General features: G+C 38.7%; 1 protein-coding gene and 1 pseudogene across 1 annotated transcript; both read right to left on the reverse strand.

The window, feature by feature from the left end:
• Positions 1-4,749: 4,749 nt before the first annotated feature.
• LOC148584124 (uncharacterized) lies at positions 4,750-8,074 on the reverse strand. Its single transcript, XM_088518751.1, has 3 exons — positions 7,779-8,074; positions 6,964-7,722; positions 4,750-5,677 (listed from the first exon to the last, which is right to left on the reverse strand). The coding sequence occupies exons 1-3, from the start codon at positions 8,072-8,074 to the stop codon at positions 4,750-4,752; spliced, it is 1,983 nt and encodes a 660-aa protein (XP_088374877.1).
• A 7,434-nt stretch (positions 8,075-15,508) lies between these two features.
• LOC148584125 (uncharacterized) lies at positions 15,509-22,831 on the reverse strand (annotated as a pseudogene).
• Between the last annotated feature and the right edge of the window lie 3,068 nt (positions 22,832-25,899).

The raw sequence follows: 25,899 nt of genomic DNA on the forward strand, positions 1-25,899 counted from the left end.
ATTATCACAAAGGCACCAATATTAAAATATTAAATAAACATAATTAGGGATTCAATCTAGCCCTACTAAAGTAATTAGTTACACATAATTAAAATAAAACTAAAAAGTAAAGGGAAAGGAAGAACAAAAAATGACTCATCGAAGTAGCCTCCAATTCCTCTCCCTAAGAGTTGTGTCCTAAATTCTCCCTTATATTGTGAGGCTTAGAGGTCTATATATAGGCCTAAAGAAATCTTAGAACCCCTAGTAAACCTAGAAAATTCATAGGGTTTAGTCCTATTAGAAATGAGACTTGAAAAACCCTAATATAAAAGGAAAGGGAATTCTGTCCGCCGCTGTCTTTTCTCCAGCGCACGGGTGCGTTCGATCGCACGTCTACAATCGAGTCTCTTCTTGTGCGCAAGAGCGCAAGCCTGTGCTCGCTTGGCCTAGGGTGGCTCGCCGGCCACCCCATGGCCATCGGGGGTGGTCGGCGCAGCCAACCACTGGCCTAGGGGGGGTGGCTCGCTGGCCACCCCCTCCCCCCTAGGGGTGGCCGGCGCAACCTTCCGTAGGCCTAGGGTGGCCAGCGCTGGCCACCCCTTATTTCATTTTATTTTTTTAAAATTAATCAGTTTTTTAAGTTTTATTTCTAATATTTGGTAAATAATCTGGTATTCTAGTTTTTTTTCTTATCATGTTTTTTGCTGATGTGTCATGAAATGATTGGTGGGCACAAAAGTAGCCTTTTGTGCAACCTCCCTATATAAGTTATTATCAAGTCAAAGATGTAAAAATGCTGTTCATGAAGTATTTTAAATATTATATACAAAATATTGCGTGTGTTTATACGCTTTCATTAATTTTTTTTCTTTTTCTTTTTACTTCCGGATATAGATGTATATGTCAACTTCAACTTTTTTTTTCCCCTTTTTTGAAGGGATGTCAAATCCAACTTAATCACTAGGTAAAAGCCGAATAATAAAAATAAATAAATAAAAAAAAGTCTCTAGGTAAAGTAAACTTAATCATCATGAATTGGAAAACAATGTGACATGTCTCACCTCATTCATATTTTCATTTTCCACATCACCTTTTCATGTTTTATTTTATTTTTTTATTTCTTTTTTATAATATTACATTTTCACTTTTTTACCACAACAAACTATTCCAAAACATTATCACTTATTTTAAAAATTTAAGTTTATAAAAATGTGTAAATTTTGTTGGGGATAAAATTGTCAACATAGGCCCATGGGTAATTCCGTAGAACCAAGGGGTCATGAGTACTAGTGGGCTGTACGTCTTAGAATCAAGTGGCCAATTAGCTGTTAGAAGGATTCTCGGGAGCACATGCCTCCTGGGATACGAAGGCTGTCTCAGGAATTAAAGGCCGGGGATAAGGGAATGGTACAAGCATTTTTTCCAAGAAAGGTATTTTTGGATTGGGATCAAATCCCCCGATTCACTGGATGTGCAGTAACGGCGGAAAGATTGGGATTATGGTATCTTCCCCAATCAGTAGAGGATGATAGTTGAGGCTTGGATCCTGCTCAAATCACGCTACTGCATCAAATCGCAGATCCCGAGTCAAATAGGGGTAAGAAATCTTCACCATATCGAGCACACAACGATTTAGTCTATAAGTAAGCTCATATACTAGGTATAAACCCTAGACTCAATTATCATATATTTGATATGTTTTTCTCAAATGATCTAACTTAGGCATGGGAGGGAGAATTGCAGAACATCCCCCAACGAGTTCTCTTAACTATTCCTTGTTTTGCACAGATTTTCGGAAGTGTGCAGACAAAGAGCAAAGACCAAGCTAACTCAAGGAAAGTATTAGCACCATACCGGAAACTGTATCAATAAATTTATTCATTTAATTTATATTACATCTTGTTTTTAACGTATGAGCTCAAACTCTCAATTAATAGGCCCAAAACGTAAAATATTTAATTGAAAAGAGAGGTTAATGATGAGGACATGATTGAAACTCAAAACTTATATGTGTATATATATATAGTCATTGCACAAACGAAGAATATTTTATTGAATTGAAGATTGATTATATAACTTCTTCTTCTTTTTTATTTATTTTTTATTTATTTTTTTATGAAAATAAAGCAACAAATAAAAACAAAGAAAAAACAAAGCATGCAGCCTATGGAGAGTTGATACGAGTTTGTCTACAAGGCGAACGCTGGTTGTATTAATGACCGGCAAGTCCAACATGGACTTGTGCTGAGTAATGCTACAAGTCTATCTTGTGTCACTCCAAGAATGATATGGCTCTTAAAATCATCATTGGGCTTGTGATTTATCATTATTGAATTTTGATCAAATTGTGAGTTTAAAAGCCACCTCATTTTTTGAGAGACACAAGAGTGACACAAGGGAGACTTTTGGAATTATCCCATTGTGCCACGTCCGGAGGACCTTTAAAAAAAAAAATTTAAATTTTAGGATAGAAAATGCTTGAACGATGGACTCTCTGTCTCTCTTTCTTTCTTCTCCCATTTTAGACGAACGTTATAAGCTCTCTCTCTCTCTCTCCCCTCACCAACAGCTGGCCACCGGGGACCATGAATGCTGAGCACCACTAATGACGAACCACCCACATCTTCAACAACGAGCTACCCACCATCAAAATCCCGAGATCTAAAATCCTCTTGTGATGTGTAACTTACATTTTGAATAGTTTAAAATGAAACATTTTTAGAAGTCCTTGTTTTAGAAGAAAGTGACTCTAGGATATGCCAATTATTCAATTTCAGATTTGATGAGTAGTTTATAATGAAAGGGTAGCCTTTACTCAACTAGCTAGAGAAAAAAAATAATAATACAAGACATTGTAGGTCATCTTAAAATTCTGAATTGGACAAAACAATATGGTCAATACTTTGTTATCTGTTTGTTAAATACCAATCAAGATCTTTTACTAAAGATGGTAACCGGCGCTTGGCAGTGGACAACCGTTGGTGGGGGGAGACAAAAGATGTTTTTTGAGGATTTTTACGGTGGGTAGCTCGTCAAAAGAGATGTGGGTGGCTCGTCATCAGCGGTGTTCGGCATTCATGGGTGTTAGTGGCTGGCCGTCGGTGAGGGGAGTAGGAAGAAAAAAAAGAGAGATTATATCGGTATGAGTAATGGTATAAGGATTAAGGAGGACTAGTCCTCCTTGAGTCCTCTCAAATGTGATGTGGAATTTAAAATCACCAATAGATCAAAATTTAATAATGATTATTTCAAATTCAATAATGATTTTAAAAGTTACGTCACAATTGGGAGGACTCAAGAAGGACTCTAATCCTCCTCATATCATTACTCCTCCTACAATATAGGTAGATAGAAAATAAATCTATTAATTTTGTAAAAAGATATGATTGAAAGATAGTTGAAAGAATTATATGTAACATGCCTCATAAATTTTTGGAATAAAAGCCAAGAAAACTGGTCGCCAGACGGTAAAGATTCCATTCTTCACACTATTAAACTACTTTCTTTTTCTTTTTTTATCAAAAGGTTAGCGTACAATAGGGCTAATATTGTATCTTTGCACTCCACTTAACTGAAATTCTCTCTTGAAGAGAAAGATAAGACTAATAGAAAAAATATCAATGGAGAACACCCTATGGAATATTACATCATATGGGCTAATGGGCATGAAAGATGAATTATATGACTAGGTCACAAAGACCAAACCAAAAATTTGCCTTTTGTGTTTGTCTTTACCAGTCAATTTGGATTAAAACAGATAGAATAATAGATTTTTTTTTTTTTTTTTTTGTAAGTAGAATAATAGATGTTATGTCAACGGGTAAAGATAAAAAAAAAAAAAAAAAAAAAAATTTGCACGGGCGTACCACGCACGCTACGTGCTGTGAATCAGTTCTCTATGTCAACAGACAACATGGAATAAATCTTCCTTGCACGTGAAGTTTTGCCCTTGCCCTAGAAAAACAAGAAAGAATAAGCTGGTCGACAACTTGCTACATATTTTTAGTAAGTTAGCGTGGGCAATAAATAAAACGGACAACTTTTCTCAATTATTAGAGAAAAAATATAATGTGTAACATAGGCTAAAATTTCAACGCCTATTCATTCATATATTTTTTTCTAGGCTCCACACATTCTCATTAAAATATAAGAAATGCTTAAATACTACAATTCTATATATCTAACATTAATCCAACAAGGCAACAAGGTTGACATGTCACTCCCAACTAACTCTTAGATTAGGAGAAATGATATGTGTCAATATTTTTCCTGTATTTTCTCAATTTTATCATACAGATCAACCATTGGAAATTTAAATTAGAAATGATTCAATGGCTAACATGTGGCTGATTGGTTTGATGTGAAAATCCGTTAGTTTCATTGACGAAATGTAGATAGAGGTACTAATTTCGTATTTACCGATAATGAAGGTACCATATATGATGAGAACAAAACTTAAGTGAAAAAAAATAAAATAAAATAAAAGCATTCAACCCAAGTACTAAAATGACATTTAACCCAAAAAAAAATAAATAAATAAATAACACAGAGAATAACTTCAATAAAGACACGATGCAAAACATGTCCTTTGCACATTTCAATAGGGAACTACCATATCAACTTGGCACAACAAGAGGAAGGAACGTGTCAAGACACAATCGAGAGCTACCCCCATTAACTTTTAAAATCTTCACCCAACCGGGTGAGGATTTTAAAAGGCCCAGCAGACCTATGATGAAGTTTATGAACTGCTCCATGGGGAAACCTTCAGGGCCTGATGCGAACCATGACAAGATCCCCTATTTGAAACTCCACATGTCGCCTATAGGGGTCCACCGTTGACTTGTAAGTGTTAGCACTTAGTGCGAGTTTGTGCTTGACTTCGTTGTGGAGTTGCTGGATATGGTGGAAAAAGTCTTCAGCTGCTTCACTATGACGTGTAGGATTGGGAAGAGGACATAAGTCAAGAGGAATACATGGCGTCATTCCTGTGACTACGTCAAACGGAGAACGACCTGTGCTCTTATTAACAGATCTGTAGTAAACGAATTCTGCATGAGGGAGAAGTTGATCCCATGATGTTTGATGGTCGGTTACTAGACAACACAGAAGATTGCCCAAACTGCGGTTTACAGCTTCGGTCTGGCCATCCGTCTGAGGGTGGAAGGCACTCGGAAACTTCAATTTGGTCCCCATCTTTGCCCATAGAGTCTTCCAAAAGTAACTAATGAATTTTGCATCACGATCAGAAACGACCGTCTTGGGTAATCCATGGAGAAGGATGACCTCCGAGAAAAAGAGTGATGCGACTTTGGAAGCATCATAGGTTTTTGCACAAGGAATAAAATGTGCCATCTTGGAAAATTGATCCACCACAACAAATATAAAGTCATGATTACGTATCGTTTGTGGGAGGGCAATGACAAAATCCATACTGATATCACACCATGGGTGATCCGGAATGGGAAGGGCGCTATATAATCCGGCGTTTGTGCGGGTTCCTTTAGAGAGCTGACACGTACGACACCTTTTGATAATAGTAAAAACATCCCTCTTGAGGTGAGGCCAATAAAAATGATCACCCATGAGGGCGATAGTTTTATCACGCCCAAAATGTCTAGCTAGTCCCTCGGCATGGAGCTCCCGGATGACAAATTCTCGGACTGATGTGTGAGGGAGACAAAGCTGCACTCCTCTAAAAAGAAAACCATCAATAATGGTGTACTGTCCATCACACTTAATGGGTGAGTCCAATACTGCCTTATAACACGCCCCAAAGTCTGGATCATTGGGGTATGACCCTTTCAAGGATTCAAATTGGGAGAGCAAAAAAGACTTACGGCTTAAGGAGTCAGCCACAGTGTTTTTCACCCCCACTTTATGGCGAAGAACGAAAGTAAATTGTAGATAGTTCACCCATCGAGCGTTCTGTGCATTGAGTTTCTTTCGGGAGTTCAAGTGTCATAAGGAGTCATGGTCCGTGAATAGCAAAAATTCCTGATGTATGAGGTAATGGCGCTAGTGCTTGATAGTCTGCACAAGAGTGTAAAGCTCCAAATCATAAAAGAGTGACGTTTGCGTGCATCATTCAACTTCTCACTAAAGTAAGCAATAGGGTGCCCTCCTTGACTCAAAACGCATCCAATACCCATGTGTGAGGCATCGCAAGACACTTCAAAGGCTGCTTCAAAATTTGGGAGTCGTAAGATGGGTGCTTCTGTGAGTAATGTCTTGATAGTCTCGAAGGCCTATTGAGCCGTGTTGGTCCACATAAAAGATCCGTTCTTTGTACATTCTGTAATGGGGGCCATCACCGAGCTAAACCCACGTACAAATCTCCGGTAGAATGAGGCAAGCCCATGGAAACTATGAACTTCATGGACATTGTGCGGGGTGGGCCATTCCTTAATTGTGTAGACTTTCTCCGGGTCAGCAGATACTCCCTTGGATGAGACAATGAAACCCAAGAAATTTACACTGTTCTGTGCAAAGGTGCACTTCTTGAGGTTAGCAAAAAAACTTTCAAAACGGAGAGTCTGATGTACCTATTATAGGTGGCCCGCATGATCCTTTAAACTTCGACTAAAAATAAGGATATCGTCGAAGTACACCACAACAAATTTATCAATAAACAATTTGAGCACCTGGTTCATGATCCGCATAAAAGTACTAGGGGCGTTGGTAAGCCTAAACACCAGTACAAGCCACTCAAATTGCCCATCATGCGTTTTAAAGGCAGTTTTCCACTCATTGCCGGGGCGGATACGTATTTGGTAATACACGCTATAGAGATCAATCTTGGAAAAAATCGTGGCACCGTGTAGCACATCAAGCATGTCATCAAGCCGTGGGATAGGAAAACGATACTTCACGATGATTTTGTTGATTGCGTGGCTATCGACACACATACACCAACTCCCATCTTTTTTTCGTGTTAGTAAGGCAGGTACAGCACAAGGGCTCATGCTCTCTCATACGAACCCACGATCAAGCAGCTCTTGGACTTGTCGTTGGAGTTCTTGGTGCTCAGTTGGGCTCATCCAATTCGATGGGAGATTTGGTAGTGATGCTCCTGAAAATAGGTTAATTGCATGTTGTAGATTCCTCATGGGTGGGAGGTTACGTGGCAGCTCTTCTGGCATAACAGCATGAAACTCCTTCAATAGGCCTTCAATTTCGGTGGGTATGGTGCAGTGGGTTGTGTTGGACGTATTCAGGCGTGCCACCACGGCAATGAACAAACAACATTCCTTGCACGCTGCAGTGAACTTACGCAATGTAAGAACATGTCCCTCAGTAGCTTGTACCCCTACAGCTGATTGGTCAAACTCTTGCACTTTCATAGGTTTCAACACCAACTTCTTTCCTTCATACATGAACGAGTATGTATTACCATAACCATCGTATTGCACTCTTCGATCGAAAGGCCACGGCCTTCCTAAGAGGACATGACAGGCTCTCATGGGAATAATGTCACACCACACGGTATCCTTGTAAGAATTGCCCAACAAAAAACTCACAAAACATCGTTGTTTCACTGGGATAGTAGTATCATCAACCCAACTTACTTTATATGAACTTAGATGCTTCTCAATAGGTAACTTGAGCTTATGTACAACCTCTAGGGATACAACATTCATCCCGCTCCCATTATCGATAATCATGTTCAAGGCTCTCCCATTGTGGGCTACTCGAGTATGAAAGATGTTTGTTCTTAACCACTCGTCCCGTCTACATCTTCTATGCATTTACCAGTAAGAATTCGTCATATAACACAAAGAGGTAGGTTTGAGCACTCCAATGTTTCTTCATGTGCCTCTACGTCACCTGTGGGGATCAAATTCTGATGTTGTTCAGCCTCTTCCTCGGGGGAATTCTCCTCGCAATACAATGTTTGGCGCTGCTCATGGGTGGGACACATAAATGCATAAGGGCCATGACCGCCGCAGTTATAACATTCTCCACCTCTCCTTTCTCCCTTACCATCTCCCGTGATACGGCCACGCCTGTCCCCCTTATCAACTGGAGTTCTCTCGAATGGCAGGGGATTCTTCGAGAATGCCCTATCTCCTGGTGGTGGTCCTCTACTCATGGTAGGAAAGCTTCCATTTGAGGTCCCGCTATCCCACCCCAATGGGGCTCGCCTTGCGCTCAAGATCTTGGCTTGTTGTTCCAATCATAGGGCCAGTTGATAAACTTCATCAAGGCTCGTCAATCGGGTAGTAATCAACTCTCAACTGATGTCGTCTTGTAGGCCCGCCTTGTAGCGTGTGATAACCTGCTACTCTGTTTCGGTTAGACGACTGCAGATGCTTAACTCGTGGAAGCGGTGTGTATATTCATCCACCGTTGCGGCTCCTTGCTTGTGTCCAAGCAAGTCAGCAAAAACTGAGTCTTCATAGTCAAGGGCAAGGTACTTCTCCTATAACTTGAGTATCATCTCCTCCTAATTAGATATGGGCGGCCATGAAAGTCAATGCAATTGCTCTTCAACAAGTTACCACCACATACGTGCTTGACCCTTGAGTTTCATCTTTACAAACTGTACCTTTCGATTTGGAGAAAGGCCAAACCAATGAAAATAGTCTTCTAAGGACATGAGCCAGTCCTGGAACGCGTGTAGACCTAGTTTGCCATGGAAGTCTGACACATCTACTCGTATTCGCTTCGTGATGTCCCCTCGGTAGTCATGGGCTGGTTGACGGCCCCTTTGGTGTGAGAATTCCCGTCGGTGATAGGGATTATAATCCCACATGCGTGTGCAGGGATTGTGCTTGGCCGTGAAGTGAGGCATGGAATTTAATGGTTGCTCTTCTTTCATCCGGAGAGATTCTGAACCCTCAATTGATTTCTTGGCCTCTTCATCATCATGCCCAGTTTTGTCATGCTCACCTGAACCTTCAGGCTTAGGGAATACGTGCTCCCCCATACAGTCCACATGTTTAGCCATGGTGCTGAAATTCTCAAGTAGATCGAATAGGGCGTCATCACGTTGCTGCTGGGTGTATTGGCTGTCGCCATACGTTCGGCCACTCCGAGTTTGCATCTTGGAAAATTAACTATTGGATGCCAGGAACCGCACTCCGAGTTTGCATCTTGGAAAATTATCCATTGGATGCAAGGAACCATTGATTGCTTGGGGAAGTAATCGAACCTTTCTCTAATACCAAATTGACGCAGCGTATCACTAATAACAATAGAAAGCAGAGGAAAACAAGCTGGAAAACAGAGACGTTCACCCTAGAGGGTGAGAAGTCGCATCTCAATAACAGCTGAAAATTTCTTATTCAATCTTCTCCTCATTGAGGCAAGGCAACAAAGGTCTTTACATAAACAATTGCAAACCCTAATTCTAACTTGCAAGCCGCGGGGCTCACGTGGGGCACAAGCCCATTATTAAAACATAACTTAAAAAAACACACTATTAAATATAAAAGACCAACAAACAATACGTTGGTTTTATTTAAAACTCCCAAGATGTGTTGGTGCCATCAACCTGCAAATGCAAATACTGTAAAATTCGGAATAAATGTAGAGAGGAATAGAAATAAATTGCAAAGAAGTGGAAAAATAAATAGAATCATTCCCCAAACAAATATTTATGAATAAGCTTCTTCCATAATTAATTTCATAATACAAGGCGTCACACTACAAACAAAAGACTAAAGTCGTACACACCAAACACCAATATAATGCAAACAAAAGAGTTGTACAAGGTTGTAGGCAAAGTAGTAGAAACCAATAAAAGTACGACATCAACGAAATTCAAGTAGATAGCAGTCATTTTGTCTTGTTGGCACCAGAATTTCATGAAGGAGTGCATCTGACAAAGCCATTGTACGTACTCTTTTTTTTTTTTTTCTTGGTTTTTTGGTTTTTTTGTGTTTTTGTCTTTTTAATTCTTTATAAACATAGAAAAGCCATATTCCAGCTGCTGCATATTAGGGATGATCTTTGTCTTCTTCAGAATTCTGAACCTTGCTTGACAAAGCGTTTGTACTACTTTTTTTGTTTTTTCCTTGTTTGTTTGTTTGTTTTTTGTTTTTTTTGTTTTTTGTTTTTTTTTTTTTCAATTCTTTATACACAAAGAAGAACCAGACTCCAACTACTGCATATCAAGGATGATCTTTGTCTTCCGAGTTCTGATCCCTGCTGACAGAAAACAATATAACGAATACTAAAAAAGCATCAACGAGTAGAAGCATTGATATCAAATTAAGTATCATCAAGAAAACCTTTTATAGAAGAATCACGGAAAACAAAGTTTAATTCCATCAATCTTCTTCTTCTAAATGCTGTAAGAAAAAGCCATAAATGACATAAATGATATATCCCATTGACACTGCTTTCTATTTGGAAAAGAAAATATATATATATATATATATATATATATATATATATATTCTTATTGAAGAATGTGGATGATGCAGATGGGCACAGTATTACGTAGAATGTGAGAAATTTCTTTGATCCACGAGGACTAGTTGTTAGTAGAAATGGGAATGTTCCTAATACTAACATATTTTTATAACCAAATGTTTCTTACCGTGAGTGCAATCCTGAGTGTTGGAAGTAAAAAAATAAATAAATTTAAAACACAAAAAAAAAATTAAAATGCCTAAGTCGACCTAAGTATCGATCTTAGGTTTTTGAGTTAGAAGCAGTGCCCTAATATATATATTAATGTACTCATGGTTATATAATTTGCTTACATGTCGAAAGAGTAAAGCTACAAATACCCCAACTTCTTTACACCCACTTCTTCACACCTATAGGTAGCTTTTAAAATTACCATTGGATTAAAATATATTAATAAGCAATCTTAAATCTAATGATGATTTTAAAAGCTACCTATGAGTGTGGAGAAGTAAGTTGATGTAGACTACAATGCCTGGGAGTATATGAGGAAGATTCGAATGGATAAAGGTGTGAAGACGCCCTGGCTTGATTGGGATCGAGCACAGTTCCCCTGTTTTGGAGAAGGAAGTCCCTGGAACTGCGACCGATACCCCATTGTTTCTGCGATCAAGCGCACAAGTTCCTGGAACTGCGACTGAACCTGCGAACGAGTACAAAATCGAGCACACAAGTCCTTGGTAGTGCGATCGATCGCACTATACTTGCGATAAAGCGCACTCGGGGCCTTCTATGTTATTTTTCCGCTGTTATTTGTTTTAAACCGGCGTAGTTTACTTGTTCTACTTGGATTAGGGTTGTGGGAGCCCTAATTCCGTTGTTTATTAGTACTAGGGGTCTTGGGGCTATAAATAGATAATTATAGCCTCTTAAAAAGATAGTTTATGTTATTTGATCAGTTTTCTTTCAATAAGAATTACTCATAGGAGTTTTCTTCATATTTTTCTTGAAACCCTAGATAGACTCTATAATTTTGAGAAGAATTCTCAGATCCTTGATAGACTCAAGATCTAAGAATTATTTATCCTTCTTCTTGTATTGTTTTACTCGCTTCCACTTAGTCAAGCTGCATCAATTGGTATCAGAACCCAGTCACTTTCCATGGCTCCAAACACAAGAGGGAGGAAGGGCAACCGCTTTGCAAGCTTGCACGACGTGTATGAGCGTGATGATTTAGTTCATGAAGAAGATGCGGTGACCGGGAAGGCGCGAGGAAGGGCAGATTGCGGCTATGAGGGATCAAATTGAAGCCCTCACCACCCAACTGGCCGAAGCACGCCTCCATGACTAGCATCTAGGTTGACCCCCACCACGCGTGCCAGAGGAGGAAGATGAAGATGACGACGGGTATGGATCTGGAAACCCTTTTTCTGAGCGCCGAATGCAGGGCCGTCGACCCCCAGCCCAAGCTCATCCTAATCGATGGGAGAGCGGGTTCAAACTTGAGATTCCAGAATTCCACAGGGGTCTTGAACCCGAAGAATTCCTGTATTGGGTGGTGGTAGTTGAAGAGATTCTTAACTTCAAGAAGGTACCAGAAGATCGCGAGTTTCTTTGGTCGCTACCAAATTTTGGGGAAGGGCTGCGGCATGGTGGTAGCAATTGAAGCAAGCTAGGGCATGCAAGGGCAAGAGAAAGCTCGACAATTGGGAGCAATTATTGGGAAAGATGTGACCCGCCTTTTTGCCCCACAATTACCTACGAACCGCATATCAACGGCTGTAAAATTGGAGTCAAGGTTTGAAATCCGTAGATGAATACACGGATGAGTTCTACAAATTATTGACACGAGTTGATTTGTTTGAGACGAAGGAACAATTAATGTCCCAGTATATTGGGGGTTTGCCGCCACAAATTCAAGACACATTGAACCTATTTGACCCCGCCAAGGTGTCGGAGGCTCACCAAAGGGCATTGTTAATTGAGAAGGCGTCGGCATGTGGGTCATTCAACTCATTTGGACGTAGCGGTGGTGGAAGCTACAACCGGTCAAGGGTTCCGTTCACAACTCGGGAGGCCCCTTCCCAAGCAACCGGCCCAAGTAAAAACCCCACACCCATGGGGTAGCCAAGCCGACCCAGGGTTGGAACCGGGCCCAAGTGTTTTTGTTGTGGAGAGATGGGCCACTGGATGGCAGATTGTCGCAAGGGAGAGAAGTATGGAAAGGCCCTACTCGTCGATTCGGGAGAACCCTACGATGAGCAAGGCGATGGAAGAGAGCAAGAAGCAACTTTGATGACTTCGAAGGGGCCGACGAAGAATTTGCCACTAGGGATGACACTCCTCTATTGATGGTGCGAAGGTTATGTTATACACCGCAGAAGGTGAAGGGAGATGACAGACAGTGCCAGAATCTTTTCCACACAATTTGCACAGTTAGAGGCAAAGGGTGCAAACTTGTTATCGATGAGGGCAACTGTGAGAACATCGTGGCTGAAGAAGCGGTTCGGAAGTTGGGCCTTGCAATGGAGAAGCACCCTACACCATATCACTTGGAGTGGCTCAAGAAAGGGGACGAGGTAATTGTGTCTAAATGTTGCCTTGTGAGTTTTTCCATTGGGAAGAGATATAAGGATAAGGTGTGGTGTGACGTGGTGGCGATGGATGTGTGCCATATACTACTCGGGAGATAATGGCAATATGATAGGAATGCACATTATGACCGAAGGAAGAACACATACAGTTTCTTGGTTGACAATGTGAAGCTCACTCTCCAACCCAATCCGGGTGAAAGTCCCAAACCTTCAACCGGGAAGGGTCAAACATTGTTAGCCAGACATGAGTTCGTCAAGGAGATGCTAGAAGCGGATTGTGGGTACTTACTAGTGGGTAAAGAAGGCAAGAAGATAGAAGAGGTGCCGGAAGAAGCCAAAGGTTTAGTTGAAGAATTTGCAGAAGTATTTCCGGTTGAATTACTCGAAGAGCTACCTCATCTTCGTGACATACTACACCAAATTGATTTGGTGCTGGGATCGAGTCTACCCAACCGGCCATACTACCGTATAAGCCCCAAAGAGCATGAAGAGTTGAGGCGACAAGTGGAGGGGTTATTAGCAAAAGGACACATTCAAGATAGCATGAGTCCTTGTGCGATACCGGCTTTTCTCACCCCTAAGAAGGATGGTTCATGGAGGATGTGCGTCGATAGTACGGCCATAAACAAGATCACCGTGAGATATCGGTTCCCTATTCCTCAATTGGATGATTTTTTAGATCAATTGAGTGGAGCAACGATATTCACCAAGCTGGATCTAAGGAGTGGGTACCATCAAATTCGAGTGCGACCAAGTGATGAGTGGAAAATAGCATTTAAAATGCAGGAGGGACTCTTTGAATGGTTGGTAATGCCGTTCGGATTATCTAATGCACCTAGCACATTCATGAGAGTGATGAACCAAGCTTTTCGGCCTTTTATAGAAAGGTTTGTCGTAGTATACTTTGATGATATACTCATTTACAGCCCCGATAAAGAGACACACCTTCTACTTGTGAGGGAAGTACTACAAGTGCTCCGAAAAGAGAAGTTCTACGCATCACCAACCAAGTGCTCATTCATGACAGATTCGGTGCTTTTTCTTGGCTATGTGGTGTCTAAAGACGGGTTGGTGGTGAATGAAGCAAAAGTGGCGGCCGTTCGGGATTGGTCCATTCCTACAACATTACACGAGGTAAGGAGTTTCCATGGGTTGGTGTCCTTTTATAGGCATTTCATTCATAATTTTAGCACCATCATGGCACCTATCACCGAGTGCCTGAAGGCGAGGAAATTCTCTTGGAGTGACACATCTACCGATGCATTTGAGTTAATTAAACTCAAGTTGACGATGACTCCACTACTTAGTCCGTCAACCGGAGCACCAGCCTTAGCCCGTTCACCATTATCTATGGGAGTAATCGACGGGCACCACTGGATTTAGCATCTCTCCCCGATGTAAAGCGCATACACACCAAGGCGGAGGACCTTATTGCACATATACAAGAGGGCCACAAGTAAACCATCCAGAACCTCGAAGACTCTATAGCCAAGTACAATGCAGATCCGGACAAGAAGCGGCGTGCTGTGGAATTTGAAGAAGGTGATTTTGTATGGGTGGTGCTCACCAAAGATAGATTTCCTATTGGCAAGTACAATAAATTAGCGGAGATTGGTCCGGTGGAGATTGTGAAGAAGATCAACCCCAATGCTTATCAGTTGAAATTGTCTAGCCATATCAAGACATCTGATGTCTTCAATGTCAAACATCTTGTGCTCTTTATGGAAGATTCGTCAAAGGAGTATATGAATTTGAGGGCGAATTCTGTTCAACCTAGGGAGGATGACATAGAATACAATGCCTGGGAGTATATGAGGAAGACCCGAATGGATAAAGGTGTGAAGACGCCCCGAAAGATGGTGACACGATCCCAGACTCGTGTTGCAAAAGAGGCAGTCCCTGAAACTACGATCGATCGCACCTTGACTGCGATCGAGCGCAGTTCCCCTATTTTGGAGAAGGAAGTCCCTAGAACTACGATCGATACCCCCTATTTCTGCGATCGAGCACATGATGGAGCGCAGAAGCCCCTGAAACTACAACCGAACCTGCGAACGAGCACAAGATCGAGCGCTTAAGTCCCTGGTAGTGCGATTGATCGCGCTATACCTGCGATCGAGTACACTCGGGGCCTTCTATGTTATTTTTCCACTGTTATTTGTTTTAAACTGACTTAGTTTACTTGTTTTACTTGGATTAGGGTTGTGGGAGCCCTAATTTCGTTCTTTATTAGTACTAGGGGTCTTGGGGCTATAAATAGATGATTATAGCCTCTTGAAAAGACAATTTATGTTATTTGATCAGTTTTATTTCAATAAGAATTACTCAGATGAGTTTTCTTCATATTTTCCTTGAAACCCTAGATAGACTCTATAGTTTTGAGAGAAATTCTCAGATCCTTGATAGACTCAAGATCTAAGAATTATTTATCCTTCTTCTTGTATTGTTTTACTCGCTTCCACTTAGTCAGGCTGCATCATAAGTGTAAGGAAGTGGATGTATGTATATATAGTATTACTCATTGTGAAAATATTAATCATATATGGAAATTGGATCTATTGAGTAAAATGAAATGCTTACTCTTTCTCAGAACAATCATTTGATGGTGGAATGCATAGTTTGCTCTCCCAAAACCAATGTATGGTGGTATTCAGGTCATCCTTCCATTGCCCTTCATCTTCTTTGGTTGCTTGTACTCTTTTTAGCTTTGGTGTGCTCAAGACCCCATCAAAGAAAATCGTCATCTCTTGGCATTTACTCACAATCACTTCTTCCAAAGATGGGAACTTGAATGAACAACCTCCTGAGCAAATGTTTGAAAGCTGTGGCAAGCAATCAAGTTTTACGCGTGTCAATTTGTTGAAACTAATCACCTGATCATTCCCTTCACCTCCATCCCCTCTTACAATTTCGGTTATCCTCTTGCATTTACTTGCACTCATTTTTTTCAGTTGCACAAGACTTTTAGTTGTTGAGGATGTAACCAAACTAATCAACCCATGACACTTCAATATTTCAAGCTCAGACAAATTTTAGAAAGATACTGATGATGGTACCAACATTTTCAATATGCCACATTCTGAGACTTCTAGAATTTCCAGATTATGAAAAATTGGATATGTTTGGGTGTCTTCGTTCCATAAATGTGTCAGCTTAGGCTGTCTACTTAGCTTCAACACTCTCAATTGTGCGAGTATCCCAACATGTTTTTCTTGATCAAGAAGTTCTTCATTGGGGAATATTTCTTCCAAATAACTATGACGCACAACAAGTTCCTCTAGATTGTGCAGTCTTTCCAGAAAATTAGGTGGAGAAACATTTGCTTTATTATGATTGCATATCAACCGAAGAACTTTTAATTTGCAAAAGCACTCCTCCAAAAACTGGCCACGCCATATGGTGTCAAAATTCCCCAATAGCATATTCTCCAACTTGGGGAACGCAGCCTATCAATGAACCAATGAAATAGACAAAAGAAAGATGGAGTTAGTATTCAGTGTTAGAATATATTGTGTGAGATTTGATATTATGAGAATATGTTTGTATTGATTGTAACTGATAAAAACAAATCAGAAATATTCAATATTGATTTGATTTTATCAATCATATCTTTTTGTATTCTTTCAACATCCCTATAAATAGCAATCATTGTATTGTAAAATAATTAATTTGAATAAAAGCATAATGTAGTACGTACGTCATAGACCGAACTACGTAAAATATTTTGTCTATTTTTATTATTCCTATTTTATTATTTCTGCATTTAATATTCATAGAATTATGAATTTCTTCATTTAGTTCCCTCAAGAAGTTTGATTAAATCGTAGAATTTATTGTGGGGACTTGGAAATGGAATATGCCCGTGAATTGTATAAACATGTTAGACAAATATATCTTAGATGAAAACTAGAAAGAAAATTAAAGTCTTTCATCATTTGAAAAGTCCAACCCACGAATATCAATATGTTAGACAAATATATCTTAGATGAAAACTAGAAAGAAAATTAAAGTCTTTCGTCATTTGAGAAGTCCAACCCACTAATAAATCAAATGTTAAAAAAATATAGTTTGTTTGAATACCAAGCCACGCTCCTCTGAAACGACAACATGCACTCGATCCTCGCCTGCTTTTCCCTTAGCCCACTGAAGGTTCTAGCTTTCCAAGGAGTCCTCGTCATCTTCCAAGCCACCATCGCTGCTGAAATTCACGCTGCTCACCGTCAAGTTCTTGTTGTTGTGCCGCTCTATCCCGACTCCCAACAATGCAATCGGGCTCATTCAACGCGCCCGATTGAACAAGATTTAACGAATGCGTGGGGTTGGGGTTGAGGGCATTTTAAGAAGTTTCGCAGGAAAAAAAGTACATGTGTGGCACGTGATAAATTTTCATAATAAAAAACAAGAGTGAGTAATTGATTGGCCACATTGACAAATTTTAAAATTTTATTGGAGTACGTTGCTAATTTTTAAATGTTGGAGGGCAAATTGCAAATCAGGTGAAATTTTGGAAAGTAAAGTGTATTTTTCTCTATATAATTTATATGCAGAAAGAAATCAAGAGATCCCATCATAAGAGTGTAAGTATGGGAGTGCATACTGAGAATGACATTGTTTTCATTAATATAATGATTGTTGTTTTATTCATGACCTACTTTGAAATATTGCATATAAATAAAATAAATGCATATTCCATCCAAAAATAAATAAAGAGCAAAATGATAGCTACCAAGAAAATTGGGAAGCAGTGGGGTGTTAGCCTACAAGTGGACTAGAAAGTATCGGTTTATACGGTGGGAGTGTCGACTCCAAAATCCGTTATCCGAGTTATGGCTCTAAGCGAGAGATGTGAAAGAAAATTAATATATGACTTACTTAAACTAAAAGATTACTATGTTGCATATGCATACATATATAATCATTGTCATTAATATTGCTTTAATAAACCAACACTTTTTTATACTATTGAAACAGAAAGCTCACTTGTTTGCCTACGTCATATTTAATATTTTTTTAATAAACCAACAATCTTTTTCCTTTCTTATGATTATTTTTTTCAAGACTTTCCTTTGTAATAATAATTAATTGTTTTTTTGAGTGTTAATGGCATCACAAAACAAGTCATATAATGGAAGATAAAGATATATACGAAGTAAAACAGCAAATATGTTTTAAATTTAGAATCAAAAAAGTGTAAAGCTAAAAGAGGGGATAGTAAAAAAAAAATTTACCTCTTCGCTGAAGAAATGTTGCATAACAGAATGAGGAGTCTCCTCTACACTCATTTCCTTGAGTTCTTTGTTGATTGTCATGTCGGAACTGAGAGGTTTGGATATGAATGTCTCTACTTTAGGGCAATTTATTATCGTCAGTGCCTTCAAGGATGGAAATTCGATGTTACTTCCTAAGCAGAATCTTTTGAGGATTGGGAGATCTTCTAGATACAACCATTCTAGTCGAGGAAACAACACCTTTGGAGTTGTTTTTTCTTTTACTCCTAATTCTTCTATGACTAGTATCTCTTCCATAACCTCACATTTGATGACTTGAAGATGTTTGAGCTGCACCATAAATCTAGTTATAGAGAATGACGATATATATTTTATGTCACCAATGCCCTGCACCTTCAAGTATAACAAATTTTCAAATCTCAACCCTGCTTGCGTGTTTCTTAATATGCAAGAGGACCTTTCCGGATGTTGGTTCTGCTCTATCTCAACCAAGTTAACTGATGACAGTTCCAACCTTTCCAAGATGGGGAACACAACTTGCAGCAACAATTAATACTTTATTCTTCAACAACCTAAAAGATGAACAAACTAGGGTATGCATATTATTCTTCTTTCATTTGATGAAAAGACCAAGTTTTCTTTGACCATAGTGACATGGCATGCTATGAGAGGAATGAGTTAACAAAAAGATACACTCATTTTAAGACCACACTATGTTTGCGGAACATATTTGGTCTTGATTATTATTACTGGTCATTAGAATCATTATGAGAGAGATGAGGCCATGAGGGGGGGGGGCAGCACCGTGGGCTGTGTTAAGCGGCTATTTTCAGCCCTATTCCGGCAAGAACTGGTCGGATTGTGAGCATTTTGCGGTGACCATTTACGGCGGAAATATTTTACGGTAGGTGTGTAATTCTTGTCATTTTCTTTACGGTTTCTGGACAATTTTGATTTGCTGTTCTTGGCAGAATTGGAATGGGTATTCAAAGTTTAATTTCTGGGTTTTGTTGATTTGCACTTTGCAGCCTATGGGGGTTGGGGGTGGCTTTCCAGCCAACCCTTCAAATTATTATTATTATTATTATTATTTAGATTTAATTTTTAAATCAAATTAATAAAAAAATTAATATGATGACGTGGCAGAACAATGCATTTCGTTGGGACTCATGGGCGTTAAACATTTAAGGGAAAAATGTAACGGTAGGGGTTTATTTGCCTTTTCAATTGACCAAGGGAGTACAAATTCATAAAAAAAAAAAACAAAAAACAAAAAACGTTAAAGGTGTTTTAAGTTTTGGTGCATTGACTAAGGAATTTATAATATAATTTTACCCCTTTAATAAACTAACAATTTTTTATACTATTGAAACAGAAAGCTCACTTGCTTGCCCACGTCATATTTAATATTTCTTTAATAAACCAACAATCTTTTACCTTTCTTTTGATTTTTTTTTCTAATCTATCGTTTGTAATAATAATTAAATTTTTTTTGAGTGTTAATGGCATCACAAAACAACCCACATAATGGAAGATAAGATATATACGAAGTAAAACACCAAATATGTTTTAAATTTAGAATCTAAAAAGTGTAAAGCTAAAACAGAGGGTAGTAAAAAAAATAATTACCTCTTCATTGAAGAAAGGTTGCATAACTGAATGAGGAGTGTCCTCTGCACTTATTTCCTTGAGTTCTTTGTTGATTGTCATGTCAGAACTGAGAGGTTTGGATATGAATGTCTCTACTTTTGGGCAATTTACTATCATCAGTGCCTTCAATGATGGAAATTCGATGTTACCTTCTAAGCAAAATCTTTCGAGGATTGGGAGATCTTTTAGATGCAAAAATTCTAGTCGAGGAAACAGCACCTCTGGAGTTATTTCTTCTTTTACTCCTAATTCTTCTATGACTAGTATCTCTTCGATGACCTCACATTCGATGCTTGAAGAAATTTGAGCTGCACCATAAATCTAGCTATAGAGAATGACAATATATATTTTATGTTACCAATGCCCTGCACCTCCAAGTGTGACAAATTTTCAAATCTTGACGTTGCTTGCGTGTTTTTTAATATACAAGAAGACCTTTCCGGATGTTGGTTCTGCTCTATCTCTACCAAGTTAACTGATGACAGTTTCAACATTTCCAAGATGGGAAACATAACCTGCAGCGACAGTTAATACTTTATTCTTCAACAACCTAAAAGATGCACAAACTAGGGTATGCATATTATTCTTCTTTCACTTGATGAAAAGACCAAGTTTTCTTTGACCATAGAGACATGGCATGCTATGAGAGGAATGAGTTAACAAAAAGATACACTCATTTTAATACCACACTATGTTTGCGGAACATATTTGATCTTAATTATTATTACTGGTCATTAGAATTCTTGAGCTTTTTATGTTTGGTTTTATCAAGAGTAGAAAAGATGTTCCATCGAAAAGAGGGGGAGAGGAATCTTTAATGGCTAGATGGCAACATATATATATATATATATATATACACGTGTCGTTGTTGGTGAATGTAACAATCCGCAATGGCATGTTCACTACAAGAAAGTTACTCATCAGGGGCGACTTATTAGGGGCGACTTTTATACTCAACTATCAAAAGTCGCCCCTAATAGTTACGTATTAGCGTCCACCTCAAAGTGGATGCTAATAATGGGTCAAAAAGTTGACTATTAGCGTCCACTTTACAGTGGACGCTAATAAGTCGACCCTAATATACGTACGGGAATTATTCCAGGGGCGGGAAAAATTTAAGCAGCGAAAAAAAAACTTTTAGCGTCGACAATAGTCGACCCTAATACTTAACCAATAGCGTCCACTTAAGTGGATGCTAAAAGCTGGAAAAAAATAAAAAAAGAAAAAAAAAATCAAATAAAAGATCAATAGGGTCGACTTTGAGAGTCGACCCTAATAGTTGAGTATTAGGCTCGACTTTGTCGATCCTAAAGAGTGCGTAGAAGAAATAAAAAAAATAAAATAAAATAAAATTGATGACCAATAGCGTCCACTATAAGTGGACGTTGAAGACATATTATTAGGGTCGACTCTCAAAGTCGACCCTAATAGTTAAGTATTCGGGTCGACAAAGTCGACCCCAAAGAGTGCGTAGAAGAATTAAAAAAAAAATTAAAAAAATAAAATTGATGACCAATAGCGTCCACTAGGAGTGGACGCTGAAGACATATTATTAGGGTTGACTTTTAAAGTCGACCCTAATAGTTAAGTATTTTGTCGACCCTAAAGAGTGCGTAGAAGAATTAAAAAAATAAAATAAAATAAAATTGATGACCAATAGCGTCCACTAGGAGTGGACGCTGAAGACATATTATTAGGGTCGACAAACTTTGTCGACCCTAAAGAGTGCATAGAAGAATTAAAAAAAATAAAATAAAATTGATGACCAATAGCGTCTACTAAGAGTGGACGCTGAAGACATATTATTAGGGTCGACTTTGAGAGTCGACCCTAATAGTTAGGTATTAGGGTCGACAAAGTCGACCCTAAAGAGTGCGTAGAAGAATTAAAATAAAATTAAAAAAAATAAAATTGATGGCTAATAGCGTCCACTTTTAGTGGACGCTAAAGACCCATTATTAGGGTCGACTCTCAAAGTCGACCCTAAAACTTAAGTATTAGGGTCGACTAAGTAGAAAAATAAAAATAAAATAAAAAAATAAAATTGATGCCCAATAGCGTCCTCTAAAATTGTGTATATATCACTGCATGCTTTAAAATTTTCAAATAAAGTGACACAATATGCACCGTTAAATATAACAAAATAAAATTTTAACCGTAAAAGTAAAGCTCTCCCTTTCACTTATTCCATATGTAAAGTTGTTTCAATATATATATATATATATGTTTTTTTTTTTAAGAAAAAGGAAAATTTCTTCTATTTCAATTCCATCCTCCCAAAGAAAGATTTTAATTTGTATACATTTGCCATTTGGTTAGGAGTTCCATTTGGAGGATAAAGTTTTCATTCGGACTAATTTGAAGACTTAATTCCCATTTCATAATTCATATTAAATTTTACAGATCTAATAGTGTATATATATTATATGATGAATATATTGATACCTTATGGAAAGATTTTACACTGTTAAATATAACAAAATAAAATATAAACCGTAAAATAATTCCTCTCAGTTTTAAGTGAAAATATATTGATACCTTGCAATTCAACAACCGGCCGTGTGCAAATACGGGGTCATTCCCATAAGAAAACACAAAAGCAAGTAAAAAGAAACAAAACTAAAGACAAATAAAAAGATTAACTTAAAACATACTAAAAAAAATAAAAAGGGTAAACTATAGGGTGCCTCCTATGAGCGCTAAGTTTAACGTCTTCAGCCAGACGGTGGTCCCTGCTTACTGTTGTCTAGAAGATGATGCTCATGCAGATGGTGGTGGCAACCGGGTGAGAATGGACTGCATCAATTCTTCTAAGGCGCCTAGGCGTTTGTCCATCAATTCTTTATTTTCCCGAGCCTCCTTTCTTTGGCCAGCCAACTCTCTCCGAAGGCCCGCTATTTCTTCAATAAGTGATCGGTTTTGTGCCTCCTCCTCAGATGCCTCTGGCTCAACTACAGGTTCATCTTCGGCCATCGGCTCGGCCTCACTCTCTTCCGGACCAGCTGCTGGTCCCCGGGGCATGTGGGATAAGCTCTTGTTCCATTGGCGAATGCCAAATATGGGAGTAGTAGTGACTGGCTCATCAGTTGCGGTACCCTTGATGCCTTTCTTCCGGAGGATGTACAAGATTAAGTATGGGAAAGGCAACCCCCATGAATGTGTGGACTCCGCTCCTCCAACGTGCACCCCATTCCAAAATTTCTGAATTTGGTTCCAAATTATGTCGGGAATGGAGTACCAAGCATCTTTATGGAAGGCGTAGAGTGTTTGAAGAAATTGATCCTGCCTCTGAGATTTGTGCCCCAAGGGAAAAGCATTACGGTGTAATATGGAGTCCACAAACCAAAACCGTTGAGGTAGCTTGGATCGGCTACCGGCATTATGCTGGGAATCGGCATATTGCCCATCGCACATGTCCTCAATGATTTCTGCCACGTAGAATCTGGCCAGTTGCTCAGCAAGTTGTGTGGCTTCTGGAGGGTGCTCATGATTGCATTGAAGGGCAGCAGCAATGTCGGCCCGTGTTACGTCAATAGCTTTGCCTTTCACTTTGGAAGAGAGGGCCGCCACATTGTTGCAGTCATGCGACAGGTTGGCATAGAACTTGATCACCAATTTTCTGTAGGCAGTGGTGGTGACCGGCTTGAAAAGCTTGTTGAGCCCCCGTCGCTTGAACTCGGCGACCGCCCATTGAGTCGCCTCAAGATTTTGAAAGTCTTCGCGAATGGTGAAGGTGGTCTCAAATAGCAGCTCCCGCTCCTCAAAAGTGGGCGGGGGAGAAATGGCTCGGGTATCGGACCCTCGGGAGGACGAAGCTCGAGCTCTTGGCATGATGAGCTTGATTGGGGACTTTTGACAAACACCTGGTGTGCACTAGAGAGAACCAAAATTGCAAAACAAAGCAACTCCGCTTAAAACCCCCTGCAAAAATACCAAAATCCAACCACAACAAAGCAATGTGGGTGGATGAACACCCACAATTGCAGAAATATGAGAAAAAAAAAAGTTGGGGAAGTGATCGGGGTTGGGGTGTTGATGGGAATGGGGAACGGGGTGTAAAGTAGAGGTGGTGAAAAATACCTGGTATGGTTGCCGGAGAAGAGAACCGTGTGGTGGCTATGTGGTAGAGGTGGTGAAAAACGGTGGAGGAGTGAAGGAGTGGTGAAAAACGGTGGAGGAGTGTCGGAGGTGGGTGCTGCTTGGAGAAGAAAAATATGTGGGGTGTGGGGGGAAAGTGACCTAAAATAGATCACGTGGTGTGCTGTCCGAGTGCGATCGATCGCACAAATGGTGCGATCGATCGCATTCGGGCAGCATGTGCGCGTTGTTTCTGTTACTGCGATCGATCGCACCTTGGGTGCGATCGATCGCAGTAACAGAATGTTAAAACAGATTACATATATATATATATATTTTATTTTATTTTTATTCTATTTTTATTCTATTTTTATTTTTATTGCATAATGTACAACAACTTTGATAGTGATACAATGAAATGATAGGATCAAGTGACAATCAAAATTGAAATAATTGAAATTAAAGGTTCTTTCAAACATCTGTTTGATCATAGTACATTTGTTCAATCGATCATGATAGGATCAAATGATCAATCAAACTTGAAACAATTAAAATTGAAGGTTTGATCGAATATCCGATCAATCATAATGAATTAGTTCGATTGATCGTGATAAGATCAAATAATTGAAACAATTGAAATTGAAGGTTTGATCAAATATCCGATTGGTCCTACCTAGTGCATTCGTTCGATCGATCGTGATAAGATCAAATGATCGAACAAAATTCAAACAAATTAAATGTTCAATCGAACATTGAATTGAAGTCTAAGCATTTTATATTATATTAGTGCATTACTTAAATTGATCGGGATACAATCAATAAAACTTGACATGATTGAAGGTTCAATCAAACATTTGATAAAATCAATTCCGATCGATACTATTACATATTAGTCTGATCGATCATAATGGGATCAAATCTTCGATCAAACATCCGATCGATTATAATGAATTAGTTCGATTGATCGTGATTAGATCAAATGATTGAAACAATTGAAATTGAACGTTTGATCGAATATCCGATCAATCATAATGAATTAGTTCGATTGATCGTGATAAGATCAAATAATTGAAACAATTGAAATTGAAGGTTTGATCAAATATCCGATTGGTCCTACCTAGTGCATTCGTTCGATCGATCGTGATAAGATCAAATGATCGAACAAAATTCAAACAAATTAAATGTTCGATCGAACATTGAATTGAAGTCTAAGCATTTTATATTATATTAGTGCATTATTTAAATTGATCGGGATACAATCAATAAAACTTGACATGATTGAAGGTTCAATCAATCATCTGATCGATCGTAATGGGATCAAATGTTCGATCAAACATCTGATCGATCATAATGAATTAGTTCGATTGATCGTGATATGATTAAATGATCGATCAAACATCCAATCGATCCTAATAGATTAGTTTGATAGATTGCGATAGGATCAATCGTTCGATCAAACATCTGATCGATCATAATGAATTAGTTCGATTGATCATGATAGAATCAAATGTCCGATCAATCCTACTGAATTAGTTCGATTGATCGTGATAGGATTAAATGTTCGATCAAACATCCTAGCGATCCTAATGAATTAGTTCCATTGACTGTGGTATGATCAATTGATAGATCAAACTAGATACAATTGAAGGTTCAATCCAACATTCAATTGAACTGTTAGCTTTTTATATTATCTTAGTGCCTTAGTTATATTGATCTTATATTATCTTTGGATTTTGTATTATTTTATAACTAATTATAAGAGGAATATCAACTTAATGATCTTTATCATAAAAATTTTATAAACGGAAATTACAAATAACTAAATAAATAAAAATTAAAAAATTGGTAGTATAATTTTTTTTTGGGAAAAATATAAAAAAGATACTAAAGTAGCCTCCCGAACAACCAAATTGTATAAAAATGCCACTTATTTTTAATATTCATATAATACCCCTATTATTTTAACAAATAAATAATAAAATAAAGGGAAAAAAAAACGAAAATTTATTCAA

This window comes from Corylus avellana, chromosome 8 (genome assembly GCF_965113065.1).
Source record: "Corylus avellana chromosome 8, dhCorAvel1.hap1.2, whole genome shotgun sequence".
Lineage (NCBI taxonomy): Eukaryota > Viridiplantae > Streptophyta > Magnoliopsida > Fagales > Betulaceae > Corylus > Corylus avellana.